Source organism: Bufo bufo, chromosome 4, assembly GCF_905171765.1.
Source record: "Bufo bufo chromosome 4, aBufBuf1.1, whole genome shotgun sequence".
Classification (NCBI taxonomy): domain Eukaryota; kingdom Metazoa; phylum Chordata; class Amphibia; order Anura; family Bufonidae; genus Bufo; species Bufo bufo.
The window spans coordinates 245,818,701-245,837,298 of NC_053392.1; the positions used below are offsets into that span (position 1 = coordinate 245,818,701).

The 18,598-nt window shown below is 47.0% G+C and overlaps 1 protein-coding gene across 1 annotated transcript in view; it reads right to left on the minus strand.

The window, feature by feature from the left end:
- Nucleotides 1-683: 683 nt before the first annotated feature.
- LOC120999141 (intestinal-type alkaline phosphatase-like) overlaps nucleotides 684-18,598 on the minus strand; it is a 94,990-nt gene continuing 77,075 nt past the window's right edge. The window contains exons 9-12 of the mRNA XM_040430014.1: nucleotides 17,370-17,482; nucleotides 3,460-3,720; nucleotides 1,246-1,384; nucleotides 684-717 (exon numbers count right to left, since the gene is read on the minus strand). Of these exons, the coding sequence (XP_040285948.1) occupies nucleotides 684-717; nucleotides 1,246-1,384; nucleotides 3,460-3,720; nucleotides 17,370-17,482 (547 nt within the window). The remainder of the gene's footprint in view (nucleotides 718-1,245; nucleotides 1,385-3,459; nucleotides 3,721-17,369; nucleotides 17,483-18,598) is intronic.

Genomic DNA, 18,598 nt, shown 5'->3' on the forward strand with positions numbered 1-18,598 from the left:
GTTGAGTATCATTGAAGCTCTAATGCAAGTCTATGAGAGATGGGAGTTGTGACATTGTATTTGTTTGTGCTGAGTTTCTCCAGCCCTCCCACTAGAAGGTTCTAATTCAGCCAGAAACTGTATATAAGGAGAGCAGTGAGTGTTCTGCGGTTAGGGAACAGTGTTTAGAAGAGGACACTCTGCCAGACTATTGAGTAACCGGAAGAAGACGCTGCGACGGGAATACTCTGCCACAGACCCTAGATCACCAGCCTTTGGCCAGCGAGAGAGAGAGGGATAGCTAGCTCAGACCTTTTCTCAGCATCAAACCCTTCTTCTGCCAGGGAGGAGACTGCAGAAGTCAGCACAGTGCACTGCCTGTATTGTTTTGCACCTGAATGCCTCCAGTAAAGAAGCACACTGTTTACTGCAGACCCTGACTCTCTGGACTTATTTCCCATTGGGGTGCACCACCCCTTACCATCCCTTCCAGAGTGCAGCAACATGTGGTGACACCTGCGACACACAGCAACGGCCATGGGTCCCTTAAAGCAAATGTTTTTCGTGACGCCAGTTGCAGTGAAGTAACAAGGGTACAGGGCCCCTTTTAGTGAGGAAGTAGATGGTACCCAGGTGTAGGAATTCCGGAGTGGTGTAGGGTGGCCTAAATGTCCCTTAATGTTGTTGCATGTGTCACGGTGCTCCTACTGGGATACGCTGGAACCCAGGCTTTGTCGTCTGAAGCAGAGCAAATAGAGGAAATAATTGTGGGATTTGAAGAAATAAATGGAGTCCAGACCTTGTGATGAAGTTGATAACAGCTTTACTTTGCATAAATGTTTCTCCAACAGTTTCAGGCTTGGTCTTGGTTCCAGCAGGCGTTAGCATTACTGTGGCAGGCAAACTCCTCTCTGCTACATCTGCAGCTCTCTGGCTCTGCTGTACAGATAGGATAGCTGAATAACTTAGCTTCCTCTGTGTGCTGTACTTAAATTTGTAGTCTGGTCTGTCTTTAGATCTGTCCAGGGAAAACTTTCTCCTCCTGGCTTCAGAGGCTTCAAAATGTGGTCTCCACATCCAGCAGAGCTGAAGGTGCTCTAGCTGGCCTAGACATAGCACGTCCAGCAGGGAAGTGCACCTGCTTCCTTCCCCTACTCTAAACTCTAAATTGAACTCCTCCCTCCCTGCAGCAAGTGGGACAAACCCACCACACCACGGGGGGGGGGGGGGGGGGTAGAATGGAAGAGAAGGTTCCACTCTCTGTACCTGTAGCTCTGCCATTTATGCTGCCACCTGCGGCTGAACCAGGCATATAACACGTGAACATTTACATAACAATATTGTGAATGCACATTGTACAGGACCTGGGAATAAATAGACAGAATTAGGTTAACCATAGGAGATAGTAGCAAGGTGCAGAAGTAGTAATGCCACTCTGGGGCGTTACACACTTGACGGTGTCCAGGGGACCAAGTGTAGCGTTGGGGCCACCCCAAACCCGGCCACTGCACCAGTTTGAAAATGCAGGATTAAAAATATAGAAGTATTTTCACTTTATGAGATGCACTTTTTTCCCTCAAAAGTGGGTGTTTTTGGCAGCGCTTCTTATAAAGCAAATAATAGTGATCGATTCCATTACGTAGCGCTCACTAGTATGCAGTAGGTGTGGGCAGTGGTGAGTGAAGCGCTGCTAGCGCTGGTTGTACTCACCACCCCTGGGCTACTCCAGGCTCGCACTGCACTGTCCTGACTACGTATAGCATCAGGACACACAGTGCGCACTATGACCTGACACTGTGCATACTTACCGTACTTATTTTTGGTCTAATCTGAGGTTTGTTATGGGGGTCTGCTATTGGAGTCTGATATGAGGGTCTGATCTGAGATCTGATGTGGGGGTGTGATATGAGATGATTTTTAATAAGTGATTTAAACAATAGGTCATTTTCTGATGACACATTCCTTTTATGACCAAAATAGGTTTTGTCCTGAAGGGGGTTATCCGGGAATTGATATTGATAACCTATCCTCAGAATAGGTTCTCAATATAAGATCGGCAGTCGCCCGACTCCCAGGATCTTCACCGATCAGCTTTGTGAAGAAGCCAAAGCACTCAGTGAGCACTTAGACCTCTTCCTGGGCCAATGAGGTCACAGTACGTCAGTCAAATGGCCTAGTTGCAGCTGAGTCCCATTTAAGTCAATGGCTGCCGGGAGGCCACAGCTGAAGCGCCGTAGCTTCCTGAAACAACTGATCGTCAGGGGTGCTGGGACTCGGACCTCCAATGTGATATTGATTACCTATCCTGAGGATAGGTTATCAATATCAGTGCCTCGATAACCCCTTTAAATATGTAGCCTATTTTGGGCATAAAGGGAATGTGTTATCAGAAAAGGGATTTTCTTGTTACAATGATTTTTAAGCAAGTGTACACAGTCTGCTTACTGAAAGAAAAGATTCATACTTACCTGTTCCATGCAGATCCAGTCCTCTGTGTTGCATCCACTGTTTCCATCTTCCCACACAATTTACATCCGCTGGTGCATGGTCATGGTCACATGCAATGGTCCAGCCAATGACTGGCTTCAGCAGTGATGTGGCCACAAGCCGGACATCTCCTCCGAAGCTAGTCATTGTCTAGAGAGGTATATGTGACCATGTCCGTGCACCACCAGATGTAAACAGCGCAGGCACCAGTAGAGGGAGACAGCGTGGTGGACCATAGTGCATGGAACAGGTATGTATGAATCTTCTGAGTTAGCAGGCAGGCTGTGGGCACTTGCTGACAGAAAGCTACATATGATCACCCACCCACAGTTTCGCGTATGTGGGTTCAAAAGGTTTTACTGCTTCTCGTTAATAGTCACCTCAGTGCGGGTTACTTCATGTAAGGCGCTTTGAACTCAGTCATAGTTATACCCGGCTTTTAATTTTTTGTTTCCGCAGTGTTAGGCCTCATGCACACGGCCATCGCCCGGTTGTGGCCGTATTGTGACCTGCAAACAGCGGGTCCACAATATGCGGGCACCGGCCGTGCACTCCCCTCATCACGGATGCGAACCCATTCACTTGAATGGGTCTGCAATCTGGAGCTGCGGTACAGAACGAAGGCACAGAACCTCACGGAAGCACTACGGAGTGCTTCTGTGGTGTTTCTGTCCGTGCCTCCGCACCGCATAAAAATAGAACATGTTCTATTTTTTTGCAGTGCAGACGGATCACGGACCCATTCAAGTTGAATGGGTCTCAATCCGTCACGGCCGCCGCACGGACTTTGCCCGTGCATTGGGGACCGCAAATTGCGGTCCCCAATGCACGGAACGGCCGCACAATGGACGTGTGCATGAGGTTTAAATCTTCTTTCTGCTTTTCAGTAGTTTTCATTTTGGCCATCGATTACAATGAATGTTTGTCTGTTGTTTTTACTGAGGCAACATCAAGGTCCTTGAGATGAATATTACACTTCCCACTGAGGAAAATATAACAGCCACATGGCAGACATCAGGAGAAGGCTAGGCTTTTCAGTGATATAGGACACTTTACTCTTTGGTCGTTCTGGTGGGCACTCAGTATATGGTGGCAAACATGCTGCATATGCCATGACGTGTGCTACATAAGTTTCTTCATGCACACTATGGAAAAGATGAGCCATGGGACCTTTGGCAAATATTGCAACATCTTCCCCTCCATGAGTCTCTGAATCCAGTGGTACTGCAGCCTGTTGCATATAGTTCTTGCCCTCTAAAATACAAAAAAAAAGTCCATGAAAATGCTCTAGGATATTAGGAGCTACCTCTGGAAACACAGAATAATGACATAACACCATTTTGGGTCCATTACTGATACATCCTACAACACTTCAAATGACAATGTATGAAAATGCTCTGTTGGTTCTTGGCAGAAATTGGACTCACATGGATTACATTATAATTATATATATATATATATATATATATATATACAGTACAGACCAAAAGTTTGGACACACCTTCTCATTCAAAGAGTTTTCTTTATTTTCATGACTATGAAAATTGTAGATTCACACTGAAGGCATCAAAACTATGAATTAACAAATGTGGAATAATATACATAACAAACAAGTGTGAAACAACTGAAAATATGTCATATTCTAGGTTCTTCAAAGTAGCCACCTTTTGCTTGGATTACTGCTTTGCACACTCTTGGCATTCTCTTGATGAGCTTCAAGAGGTAGTCCCCTCAAATGGTTTTCACTTCACAGGTGTGCCCTGTCAGGTTTAATAAGTGGGATTTCTTGCCTTATAAATGGGGTTGGGACCATCAGTTGCGTTGAGGAGAAGTCAGGTGGATACACAGCTGATAGTCCTACTGAATAGACTGTTAGAATTTGTATTATGGCAAGAAAAAAGCAGCTAAGTAAAGAAAAATGAGTGCCCATCATTACTTTAAGAAATGAAGGCCAGTCAGTCAGCTGAAAAATTGGGAAAACTTTGAAAGTAAGGGCTATTTGACCATGAAGGAGATTGATGGGGTGCTGCGCCAGATGACCTGGCCTCCACAGTCACCGGACCTGAACCCAATCGAGATGGTTTGGGGTGAGCTGGACCGCAGAGTGAAGGCAAAAGGGCCAACAAGTGCTAAGCATCTCTGGGAACTCCTTCAAGACTGTTGGAAGACCATTTCAGGGGACTACCTCTTGAAGCTCATCAAGAGAATGCCAAGAGTGTGCAAAGCAGTAATCCAAGCAAAAGGTGGCTACTTTGAAGAACCTAGAATATGACATATTTTCAGTTGTTTCACACTTGTTTGTTATGTATATAATTCCACATGTGTTAATTCATAGTTTTGATGCCTTTATAGTCATGAAAATAAAGAAAACTCTTTGAATGAGAAGGTGTGTCCAAACTTTTGGTCTGTACTGTATATATATAGCAATTGCTGCATTTGTGGGAGGGGAGGCTGATTACAAGGCTATTCATACGTACCTGTGGGCCCAGGCTGGCTGATTACTAGGCTATTTATAGGCACCTGTGGGCCCAGGCTGACGATGATTCAGCTGATTTCACTACCTCTGGCTCAGCTCTAGGATACAGCAGCATGGTGTGGAGGTTCCTTACGCTAGGCGACGGCAGAATGTCTCAGGAGGGCGCTGGTATTCATGTTAGGATCGGAGTTGTTTGTACGGGACCCACGCTGCGGTCCGCCACATGTAGCGCTCTGGGATGAAGCAGAGTTTGGGCTATAATGGTCGAACGATGGTTGTTAGTATTGTTTGTCTGGCTATTCAGAGGCCTGGTGGGGCCATTGCATACAGTTATTGGGATAGCATGTGCTTAGAGTAGGCATGGTTGTATGTTTTCTGATACCTGGTTTACATGCGGGGCGCATGTCTGCAGTTGGCTCAAGCTATGCATGCTGTGTTTAAGTGATGGTAAATGTGGATCAATGGTCGATTTTAAAAAAATAAAAATAAAAAATGCAGCAGCATCGTGCGGAGGCTCGTTCACGTTCAGACTTGTTTGCACGAGACCCACATTGCGGTCTGCGCATACGCTGGGACGAAGCAGAGTTGGGCGCTAATGGTCAAATGACTGTTGTTAGTATATTTTGTCCGGCTGTTTAGGGGCTTGTTGGGGGCTATTGCATATTGTTATTGGTGTAAGCATGTGCCTAGAATAGGTATGGTCGCATGTTTTCTGATACCTGTTACATACGGGACGCGTGTCTCCAGGCTCCGCACGCTGTGTTTAAGTGATGGTATTTTATTCATTTAGTTGTTGGAAGGGTCAGGTATCAATGGTCGTGTAAAAAAAAAAAAAAACGCAGCATTGTGTGGCAGCTCGTTCACGTCTGGGTAAACAGCAAAAGATGCCAGGGCGAATGCTCACGGTAGGATCGAACTTGCTGCACAGGACTCACACTGCGGTCCGCGATTTGCAGTATTCTGGGACGAAGGGGGTTGGGCGCTAATAGTCGGATGATGGTGGTTAGGATTGTTGCCTGGCCGTTTCAATAAACATTATTTTATGGGCAAGCATGTGTCAGCGGTTCTGTGCTATGTTTATAGGTACACTATATGTCAATTAATTGGCGTTGCATCAGGGTTTATGTTTTAACCACGTTTGTTTTTCTTAGGCCAACACGAGGTGGTGTTGTGGTGACCATCGATATAAAAAAATGAAAAATATAATAAAAACACCCCTGCAGCATCATATGGAGGCTCGTTCGCGCCTGGGCAATGGCAGAAGGTGCCAGGCGAGTGCTGGCATTCACGGTAGGATCGGACTTGGTTACACGGTCCGTGACTTGTAGCGCTCTGGGGCGAAGGGGGTTGGGTGCTAATGTTCGAATGATTGTGGTTAGTATTGTTACCTTCAAAGCTACATCGGTGTGTCTGCATTTACATTTTGTCCTATACGCCATTCACTACTAGAGCAGCGTTCGCTGTTGCATTACATTAATACTCTGCTCACTTTCAGATTGCATTCATACGGCTGCTTTATACCATGCTCCTCATACTCATACTCAGAGCTGTGCCCATACCATGTTTTTAGGCACCACTAACATCCAGAGCTGCATTCACCCACTTGTTCTTACATCATGTGTTATACTCTGCTTCCACTTAAAGCTGCATTTCTTTTCATTGCTACATTATGGTTACTCAGTATTCTTACTAGGGCAATCAGCACACCGCTCTGATACTGCTCTTCAGATAAACATAGCTGCTTTCTTTTCAGGCTTACGTTTTTCCTCGGTGGTTTGTTACATTCCATAGGCCTACCTTTTCTGTTCACTTCGAAAAGAAGAAGAAAAAAAGAAAAAATAATAAATTTGTGGTGTTCTTTAGTCCTGATTTGCATTCACTCAGAATGGTCTCCTTTACTTCTGATTCGCATTCACTCAGATTGGTCTCCTGCCACAGTTAACCAAATATTCCCTAGCGGTCAGTGGGCCAATAGGAGTAAGTTCCTACTATGTTTTCACAGTTGTTCATTCGTTTGTCATGACAAGGGTCTTCTCTTAGCGAACTGAAATGCCTCTGGCTCTTGTTTTTCTCCCATCTGTTTCAATTTCACGGTTCACGGTTGGTTTAATGTTTTGTTTAAGACATGGTTCGGATCACTAATGTCTATGAATTTTCCATTAGGTCTGGCTCGCATTTTAATTACTTGTCGTCACTGTAAGGTCCTCCAGTTCAGTCTCTTGGCTTCGGGGGCCCGATGACCGTTCTTCATGTTGTTCGTTAGGGGTAACAATATGGTTGTAGGCTGGTTAGCATCCTAGGTTTGTCGGAGAGAGTCATGGTTATGCGAGTCCCCAAGTCATACTGGTGCTGCATAAGTGGTTTATATTTAAAAATAAATAAATAAAAATCTGCCATTAGAGTCTCACACGCATGGCTCCGCCATAGTCTCTCACACATGGCTTCTCCGTTTAAATTTTACACACATAACTCCGCCATTCGAGGCCGGCTGCGTGGTCCCACCACAAGTAGGTTCCATGTCTTTTTCTGCCTTCAGACACGCTCGCATGGCTTGGTCATCTGTGGCTCGCAATACAATTTTTCCTGTGGTGGCTCACACGCGTGGCTTGTGCCATTAGAGCCTCACTCACATTATTGTTTTTCTCTGACTTTTTTATTTTCTAGGTTGTTGGGTCTAAAAGAAAAATCATTGTTTTCTTTATAAGCAGTCATCCCAAGCCTGCCTTTGCGGACATCACCTTCTCCTAGGCATGCTTACTTCATCTACAAACTCGGGCTGAGGGTGTTGGTGTCCGGCCTAAGTCCTGGGTATCGGTCTGTCTTCCAGTAGGAGGTACAGTAATAAGGCGCAATTTACGAAGTCTGTCACGTCTACAGACACGACAAATCCTATCACTACTACAGGTGCAGCATACATAGTTTATCACGACCTTAAGCTTATTTCCTGTCACAACTGCAGGTATTGTGTACGTTCTGTCCTTATTACAGGCAACATTAGCTCGTTAATCGAAATAGCCATGTATTCCCGTTTATGGTTCCCCCGGCCTGGTGGGTTTACACATTTCGCTTAATCTACTACTAGAGTAAGACGGCATACGCCATGTTCTAACTTTTGGGTCATATATATATATATATATATATATATACATACACATACAGTATATATAAAAAAGTGTGGCCTGTGGAATAAGTAGAGGTGAAGTATTTTTGCCACCAGGAACAGTTGGTGTCCGATCAGGGCCTTTGGCGAATGGTTGGAGTTCATTTAGGCCCTTCCAACAGATTCACCATTGTTTGTTTCAGTCTGCAGCTCTCAGGATTCAGACCTTCTCGTAATATGTTCATATGTTAGTCAACATAGGAGTAAATCGTTTCTGGTTACCGGCCACTCTATCAATCGCATATGCATTAGCCACCTCCAAGAACGATGTGCCGGTGCACATGACAAAGAGGTAAGGTAGATGGAAGTCACTGTGATATATACGGTATATTCCGCACCTTCATCGTGAAAGGTCATTTGCGTTCAAAAGTGGGTGTCGCAACGGTATGTATATATTTACTCTAAGGTCTGCTCTTCTTGGCCCCTTTAGGCTGAGTTCACACGGGCGAGTATTCCACGCGGGTGCAATGCGGGAGGTGAACGCATTGCACCCGCACTGAATCCTGACCCATTCATTTCTATGGGGCTGTGCACATGAGCGGTGATTTTCACGCATCACTTATGCGTTGCGTGAAAATCGCAGCATGCTCTATATTGTGCGTTTTCCACGCAACGCAGGCCCCATAGAAGTAAATGAGACTGAGTGAAAATCGCAAGCATCCTCAAGCAAATGCGGTGCGATTTTCACGCATGGTTGCTAGGAGACGATCGGGATGGAGACCCGATCATTATTATTTTTCCCTTATAACATGGTTATAAAGGAAAATAATAGCATTCTGAATACAGAATGCATAGTAAAATAACCCACTTTTGAACGCAAATGTCCTTTCACGATGAAAGGTGCGAAATATACCGTATATATCACAGTGACTTCCATCTACCTTACCTCTTTGTCATGTGCACCCGGCACATCGTTCTTGGAGGTGGCTAATGCATATGCGATTGAAAGAGTGGACGGTAACCAGAAACGATTTACTCCTATGTTGACTAACATATGAACATATTACGAGAAGGTCTGCACACAGCTAAGATGAAGACAGAAGAGATGCCGGGCTGCGCGAGCAAGTGGATTAAGGTGAGTTAAATTATTTTAAATATTTTTTTAACCCCTCCAGCTCTATTTTACTATGCATTCTGTATTCAGAATGCTATTATTTTCCCTTATAAACCATGTTATAAGAGAAAATAATACAATCTGCAGAACACCAATCCCAAGCCTGAACTTTTGTGAAGAAGTTCGGGTTTGGGTACCAAACATGCGCGATTTTTTCTCACGCGAGTGCAAAAACGCATTACAATATTTTGCACTCGCGCTGAAAAAATCGCACATGTTCCCCGCAACGCACCTGCACCTTTTCCCGCAAACGCCCGTGTGAACTCAGCCATAGGGCTGCCCTACCACAGCAGTTATGGCATAACTCCACTGCTTGTTGTAGATACGGTTAGATAGGCTAGGTTCACCTTTCTGATAGCCGATCCGACTTTTATATATATATATATATATATATATATGTATTAAGGCATTTGCCTGGATTTGTAGGAGGGGCTGAGGTCCGTCTCCAGCCTATTTAGGGCACCCCCCTTACCTGGCTCCTGCACCGTCTGAGGTTCTGAGCTTTGTGAGAGGAAGTCGCTTGTGGAATTTCTGGAGAATTACCTGCGAGCCGCTGAATTTCTGAAAGCTTTTCGTCGCCGTCTGTTTCTGGATTTGGAGCATTGCTGTTCTTTTTCCCAGCTTCACTCGGTTCACTGTGGGTCGCGTTTGCCCGTTAAACTGTGAGTCATTCATACGGTACAGCCAGGGCCTCACGGTTGCCCCTGCCCCATTTAATCAAACGCGCACCAATGTCACGGATTTTCATACAAGTCACCAGTATTCATTTCTGTCACGCCTGTTCATGCACAATTTGTTCACAACCGTACCACCATTCCGGTCAACAGCTCTGCAGCAGGCGGCCAATGGTTCCTGGGTTAATCCCCCATTTCTGTTTGTTCATCTCATACACGCTGCACCAATGTCACGGTTTCTCGCATCAATCACCGGCATCTCATTTCTCTCATGTCTTATTCTGGCGTCTTCCCACAGTACCAACACTCCGGTCAGCACCCTGGTGGTTCCGGGCTCATTCCCCATTTCTGGGTTAGTTCATATCACCCCACATCATCCACATTCATGCCCCCCCCCTCCTCATGTTCATGTGCACGGCTACAGGTGCCAGCTGCGGTGCACCCGGTACACCCTCCATTCATGTCCGCCTCCACTGGGCATACCGCTGCCACAAGGCATCCCTCCCCACCGCCTCCTGCCTGTCCTGCCGCTACTCCTGCCACGCGGCCGATGGCCCGCCCGGGCCGCGTCCCGGTGCCTGGTCTGCGCACGGGCGGCCGGGGTACTATGCGCATGCGCAGCGATTCGTCGGCGCATGCCGCGGTTGTCCCGGCGACCGTTTCGCGCTGCATCTGATGCGGGGGGCCGCCCGTCGGGCGGTCCGGCTCGGCTGGTCGGCAGAGCTCCGGGGGCGCCGGTCACACAGCAGGCCCCTCCTGCACAGGCTGCAGGGGGGGCTTCCAGCACGCCCCACTAAAGCAACAACCGGGGAGCCCCTGCAGTTAAAAATCACACCCAGCAGCCCCACACAAAAAAAGGAAAAAAAAAAAAAAAGGGGGGGGAAGAGATATCAACTGGTTGCTAATAAAGAAAAAAAAAAAGAAAAAAAAAAAGGCGGGAAGAGATATCAACTGGTTGCTAATAAAGAAAAAAAAAAGAATGGCGGGAAGAGATATCAACTGGTTGCTGAAAAAAAAAAAAAAGACACAAACCAATACATACCATTGGATTGCAAGCCGGCACGTTCCCACTTGTGCATAGGCATGCGGCACGCGCTGGTCTTTTTCACACCAGGCGGCAAACTGTCAATTTCATTAACAACCGTCATGATCCTCCGGGTCATGCATATGTACCATATACATTTCACATTTCATCACACTATTTATGTCTACCCTCCCCCTTTTTTCAGGCGGTCAACCTATATTGTATTTTTGCACTACCGTGTATCCGGGGAGAATTTTTCTTACTACCAGGTACGTTCACCTGCTCATTAAACAAAGTCTCTTCCTTACATTTCGGATGGTCCCGTTAGGGTCAGCGTGTGGCTTTAGGGGCACCATCATCCCACTAGGTTACCCCCTTCTTGGCTTCGCAGGCCAGTTAGTGGTCCGCGAGGCCGACACCCCGCCTCAAACGTACAGAGGCAAACCGCCAACGCGCCACCTCGTTAGTAAGCCGCCTCGCGTGTTGCATAGAGAGGGCCTCACTGTCAATCCCTTCCCCCTAGTCCTGTCTTACAGTCACCGAGAGGCCAACGCTCCTGCCACTACCACGAGTGGCCTCATTAACCCTCGCGCCAAATCATAGGTAGAGCCTCTCAAGCCGCTTGGCAAATTAGCAGGGCCTCATCTGTGACCATGCAAGTGTAATTTTTTCGCCGTACGGCCTAGCTAGCTTGCCAGCACGATCCTGTGTGTCCTCAAAGCTAATCAACTATTCTAATTTTAGTATGTCTCTGGATGGGTTAAGAAAACTTCTCCCTGCCTGGCACCCTCTGCTAGATCCGTCAATGCTACCCTGGGAGACGATCTAGCAGTCCAGCATCCATCCGGTCCTGGACAATTCCGCGCATCACGGCGGAGTTGAGGAAACGGCATGTTCCCTTCCCCGCCACGGGGGAAAGTGGATACTGTTCCGGCTGCTGCGCGCATCAACCGATAATAGTGATGCGGGGGAAGGACCCAGCCAGTCCGCACCGGGGACATCCATGCCATGCTGGCCTCTCTGATGACATCCATGTCGACAGTCAACGCCAGGTTGGAGAGGCTAGAATCGGTCACCACGGACCCTTTCCTTGGCAGGTCTGCCACCGGCGCATCACCGGCACCGGCTGGATTACCGGTGATCACGCCGTCCGTTAGCGTGGAGGACAGGAAGTCAACCCGGCGACATATGATAACAGAGCACTTAAAACGGGATATCCTGGAAGGTAAGGATGTAACCTGGCCTCCCTTCTGATTGCCTCCCAGGATGTGGTCGAGAACACGACTTATGCCTATGACGAGGTTTCAGTTGTGGTCAAGTCCAGGGATGCCCGGCTCAATAGGAAATTGACCATTCCCGAATTCGTTTTGGCTTTCGGAATCTATAGAGAGGTCATCTGTGCGGTCTACCCCAACAGAAGGGAGGAATTTGACCTCTACATGCACAAACTGGTGGACCTGGGCAACAAATACGGAGGATCAGCATTTTACGACCTATCACAGGTCTTTTTTTTCGCTGAAAAGTGGCGGGGGCTTTCTCCCAGTACGGAGTCCGCTCCAACTGGGCGAGGGATCGACACGGTCATATTCTGTCGCCACTTTCGCAGGCCTTAGGACCCCAGCCTGTGCGCACTTGCTCCTCCACGGCCACACCACCAATTTCTGCCCGAACACGTCGGAACAGGACAGGCCCTCTCACAAGCAGCTGGTCCCTCCGGGGTCCCGGAAAAGGTTGGCCCGGGACAAGCTGGGTCGGCCGATCAAATTTCTAGGCAAATCCATGATTTGCAATAATTTCAATTGAGGGGTCCTGTAATTACAGCGGGTGCAAGTTGTTACATATATGCACCAAATGTTTCCGGGCGCATGCCAAATCCATGTGTCCAAATAAAATGTTTGCAAAACCGTATCTAACAACCATCAACATGCCAGTTTTTACCGCGTTCATGTCACAACACCCATCCAGGCATCTCCCAGATTTCCTCATTTCGGGGTTGACAGAAGGCTTCCACACGGGCATACTGTATATGCCAGCTGGCACCCTGGAATGTCCCAATCTTTTATCCGCTCTACACAACCCCACCGCCATTGACGCCCTCATAGCCCAAGAAGTAACAGAGGGCTTTGTGCTAGGTCCTTTCAAAACTCCCCCCATTCGCCACATGGCGCACCAAACCCCATTGGCATTGTCACTGGAAAATCTTCCCAGAAACAGAGGCTCATCATCGACCTATCGGCGCCTCACGGGTCAGGCAACCCCCAGTCTCAACTCCCTCATTCCCTCGGAGGAATTCTCTCTGCAATACACCACCATAGATCACGCCATCACAGCCATCATACAAGCAGGGGTGGGGGCATGGCTCAGCAAAACCGACATCACCAACGCCTTCAAATTGCTACCGATTCACCCTACACTGTGGCACCTGCACGGCATCAAGTGGTCCGGGGATTATTATTTTTTCTCCCGGTTGACCTTCGGGTCCAAAAGTAGCCCGGGCCATCTTTGACATATTGCAGAAGCATTATGCTGGTTGCTTTTGAATGTAGCAAGGTGCCCGTTGGTATTACATTACCTTGATGATTTCCTATTGGTGGAAGAAAACACTTCCCCCCCCTTCCAGCCTCAGAGCCACCATCGAGCTGTTCAAGGAACTGGGGGTACCCCTCTCCACCAAGAAGACAGAGGGGCCGGACACGATCATCACCTTCCTGGGTATCCAGCTGGATTCAGCCTCAATGCAAGCCAGTTTGCCATCCGGGAAGATCCAGGATATTCTCACCCACATAGACGGCTATCTTCAACTCGGCACCTGCAACCGCAAAGAACTACAGTCCCTGCTGGGCTCCCTGAACTTTGCCATGTGCATCATACCCCCAGGGTCGCTCATTCATATCACGGCTTCTGCACCTCTTCCCCTTGTTCCTACACGACTCGCACAGATTGTCCCTGGATGCCCACGCTGCGGCGGATCTGGGCATGTGGAGGAGATTTATGTCCACCTGGAATGGCAGGAGCTTGTTTCTCCCTCAGCTGTCGGACTCTTCCCCCTCTATCTGGTCAGATGCGGCATCTACCACAGGCTTTGCGGCCATATTTGGGAACGATTGGCTGTGGGGCAGCTGGCCTCCTGCGGTCCAGGGTCTGGAAGGATTCTCCACTACCTCAGCGCTGTTTGAGATCTATCCCATCATAGCGGCTGCCGTGGCGTGGGGTCATTTATGGGCAAACATGTCGGTCCGGTGCTACTCAGACAACCAAGCAACCTGCCAGATCATCAACAAAGGTCGTTCTAAATCCCTCACAATCATGAGGTTCATGCGAAGACTTACTTGGCTGGCCGCCTGCAATAATTTCTTCTTGCATTGTTTCCATGTCCCGGGGGTGTGCAATTCGGCAGCTGACAATTTGTCTCGCTTCAAATTTCAGGCATTTCATCAGGCTCTCCCATCAGCATCACCCACGGCCTCCACCACCCCGTCATTTCAACAACTCATTCTGGACTAGAGGTCATCATGCGGCATAGCCAGTCTTTGTCCCACTTAGCGCTGTCAGTCAATACACATAGAACGTACAACAGAGCATTCACACTTTTCAACAGGTTCCTGTTGGAACACACAACATCACGCACCCTTTCGTCATGACGTCTCTTTTGGGGTTTGCTTCTTTCTGCCACCTCAAACTCAAATGTCATACAACACCATCAAACTATATCTTACTGGCATTCAACATCATATGCTAATCTTGCATCCCAACAACATCAGCTTCATGGCCTCACACCAAATCAAAACAATACTCAGAGGCATTCAGAAGACGGAACCCGCACGTCCAGCCCAGAGGCTGCCCATCAACAGTCATGTCTTCAAAGCATTATCCGACTTGCTGGATGCCACGCCTTTTGATACAGATACCAACGCCGTCATCAAAACTGCAATTTACTTAGCCTTCTACGGGTTCCTGAGGCCCGGTGAATTCACTACAACCTCCACGTCCCAAATCTCACCTTGTCTTCTTGTCTCCCACCTGTCTCCCACCTGGATCACTACATCCTGACCATACCTCACTCCAAGAGTAGTCAGCATTCACCCGTCAACATCTCATATTACCCCACGCACAACAAATGGTGTCCAGTCAAGGGTTCTGGACACCTACAGTCAGCTTCACAAGTTTCTACCCTCTCAACCGCTACTTCAACTTCATGGGTCGGTACTCACCACTACCACCTCATGATCCATGTCAGGTCATTTCTCACGAAATTGGGGCGCTGGAAGTCATCCGCTTACGCACGATACATTCCCAATCCAGCGCAAGAGTTGAGAGTGGCTTTCCAAAGCATGACGGGTTGAGCTATTCATGTATTTATTGGCTACAAATAAACAGGTTTATTTCCATTTTTGCCCTCTTCTTTCTTAGGCCCTACCTCATCCTCGGTTTCGGCACACCACAACCGACTGCATTTCTTTCCCTGCATTCCAGGGCTCTTCACTGTACTACGTGAGCACCTAACACAAGTATTAAGGCATTTGCCTGATTTGTTGGGAGGGGCTGAGGTCCGCCTCCAGCCTATTTAGGGCACCCCCCTTACCTGGCTCCTGCACCGTCTGAGGTCTGAGCTTTGTCCCTCCCCACCACTCCACTCATTTACAACTCATTTCTTTTATGTCTTTTCCTTGGGTGGGCCCTCTTCTTTCTTGGCCTACCTCATCCTCGGTTTCGGCACACCACAACCGACCTGCATTTCTTTCCCTGCATTCCAGGGCTCTTCACTGTACTACCGTAAGCACCTAACACAAATATATATATATATATTTTTATATATATATATTTTTTAATGCTCTTGAAAAATGAATTTGTGCTGTGTTCATGAATCTGCCCCTTTTTGTAGAGGTTAGTTGAAACCAATACACAAAGGGGTACATTTAAAGGCATTTGTCAGCAGATTTGTACTCAGGACACTGGCTGGCCTGAAGGCATCTGTGTGGGTCCCATGTTCATATGGGCCCGCATTGTGAGAAAAAAAGTTGGAATACATGCAAATGAGCCTTTAGGAGCAATGGGGGTGTTACCGTTACTCCTAGAGGCTCTGCTCTCTCTGCAACCTGCCGTGCCCCTCTTTACTTTGATTGGACCAGGTGTGAACATGTTTTCACTGCCTGGCCCTGCTAATCAAAGTGGAGAGGGTGCAGCAGTTGCAGAGCCTCTAGGTGTAACAGCAATGCCCCCTTTCTCCTAGAGCAGAGATGGCCAACCTTGCGGCCCTCCAGCTGTTGCAAAACTACAATTCCCAGCATGCCCAGACTGCCTACAGCAGGGTATGGTGGGAATTGTAGTTTTACAACAGCTGGAGAGCCGCAGGTTGGCCATCCTTGTCCCAGATGCTCATTTGCACATACTAAAACATCATTTTTCTCAGCAATGCAGGCACATACAGTATGAACATGGGACCAACACAGATGTCTTTAGCTATCAAGAGCACATGCAATAGGTCAGCCAGTGTCATAGGTACAAATCTGTGACAGATGCCCTTTAACTTTTACTTAAAGGGGATGTCCCACAAAAAATATTCTACAGTTTTCAAACCAGGGCCTGGATATGAATTATTTTGTAATTGTATGTAACTAAAAACTAAAAATTTTGCATATAGCACCACCTGCCATTTGTTTGTTTTTTTCTTATTTCTTTCTCCTGCTCACTGAAGGCCGAACATGCTCTGTTTCATCCTTCAACTGCCTCCTGAGCTGTGATGTGAGACCATGGACACGCCCCTGAGGTGCAGCAGAAAAGATGCTCCCTTTCAGCTGTCAGCTTGATATAAATCTAGCAGAGAAATGAATGGGGAGATCTGTGGATCCATGTGAGGTACAGGGCTAGTTCTAGCCATCATGTACTATATGATGGCTGATTTTTCTTTTTTTTACATTAGTCATGGGATATCCCCTTTAAAGGGAATCTGTCACTAGTTTTATGCTGCTAGGTTTTATCAGCTCCAGCACATGCCAATGAGTCCTGATATTCATGAGCTCATGGCTCTCCCTGCCCACCTGCCTCTGGACAGTTTTTCCATATGAATCAGCAGCAGGTGGGTTGGGGAGAACCAGGAGCTCACAAATATGAGAACTCATTGGCATGCACTTGAGCTGTTTAGCACAAGATTTTAGCAAACTGGCAGTTAAAAAAAGTGAGCCAGCATTCTGCTAAGGAGACCTGTTTATGTTCCCCTTAGTTAGGACACCATAAAACTGCTGACAGATTCCCTTTAATGACAATGCTTCTACAATAGAATGCCGGAGGGTGGGGGGGTTGTTTCTCCTTATAGAGAGTGGGTAGTTAGTAAAATTATGCAAATTAGCTTTATTTCCAAAAAGAAAAGAAAGCTGCACCTAGTGCCACCAGATGTAAGGTAGCTATCCTATAAGTCAGTGTTCATAATACAATGGACATTTCTGTACAGTTCTTACCACTTATAGTATTATTAACATCGGGACGTCCTTCTGGTGTAATAGAAAAGCCTGGGCCATTACCATACAAGATGGATGTGTAAGACTTCTTGTCAAAGGCTTTTTTTTGGGAGCTAGACCTACAAGAACACAACAAAAACATGTTATATTCTGATTTTTATGTCCCTGTTATTCTGATTCATTGTTAGTCTGATATTTGATGACTTTTCTTGGATTTAGGGCATATATCAGTAACCTCCTGCAGATCAAAACATTTGCTTTGTCACTCACAAACTGAAAATTGTTAAATAATGGACCATTCTTTGGTATGCATCAGGCCTAGGTGAGTTTATGGATACATTCAACTCATGTGGCAGAAGCATCTCCCAGTGCACAGGCCAAAGTAATGCTCCAGTGTGAATAGACCCTAATCATTGACTACATATGCATTATTACAGTATATGGCTGAGCTCAGAAATTGTTTGGTTCAGATTTATATATTGTTTTGTTGGAAAAGATTCAGTGTAACTTGGATTTTCTTCTTTTAAATCCCTGTTAAATCTCAGTTATTGGCCTCTTCCAGTAAATACAGCAACCTGGAGGAGAGGCAAGGATGGGGCATGTGGTGGTGGTAGTAGTGCACACGGTTCACTGTAGTTTGCTCCACCCTGGCACCTCCTAGGGCTCTGGAGTGACTGGAGGGCGCATCTTTTCTTTGCTTGAGGCACACCCTGGCATAGGAGCTCCTTCCTGGTGGTATGCCCTTGATGGTGAACAGTTTGGCTGAGTGGAAGGCATAAGTGCAGATGCAGGACTGGTGGATGGATTGATGTCAATAATCAGGCCCGTTGGTTGCAATAAAGTCTTTTATTTACTGCGTTTATCATAGTAGTAGAAGTATATACAGCAAAAGACACAGTTTCAAGTATATCACAGTGTAGTCTTTCTCCCAATAACAATATATAGGCAGTGACAATGATGGAGGTTGTATTACTCCCTGTCTCTCCTTCTAAGGACACTTCTCAGTCTTGCCAGACAACCAAGGTGTGTGTGTGTGGTTTTGCTCTGGTAGACAGGCTAGCGGATGCAGTATAGAGGCAATCACAAAGTCTTTAACTTAAACAGTTTGGTGTTTATTCACACATAAAGAAAAACAAAATGACCGTTCAGTCTTGGTGTTGTTCACACTATGCAATGTCGAAAGAACAAAATTTTTACCTGCTTTGCAGTTTTCCATCCGCAATCCACAG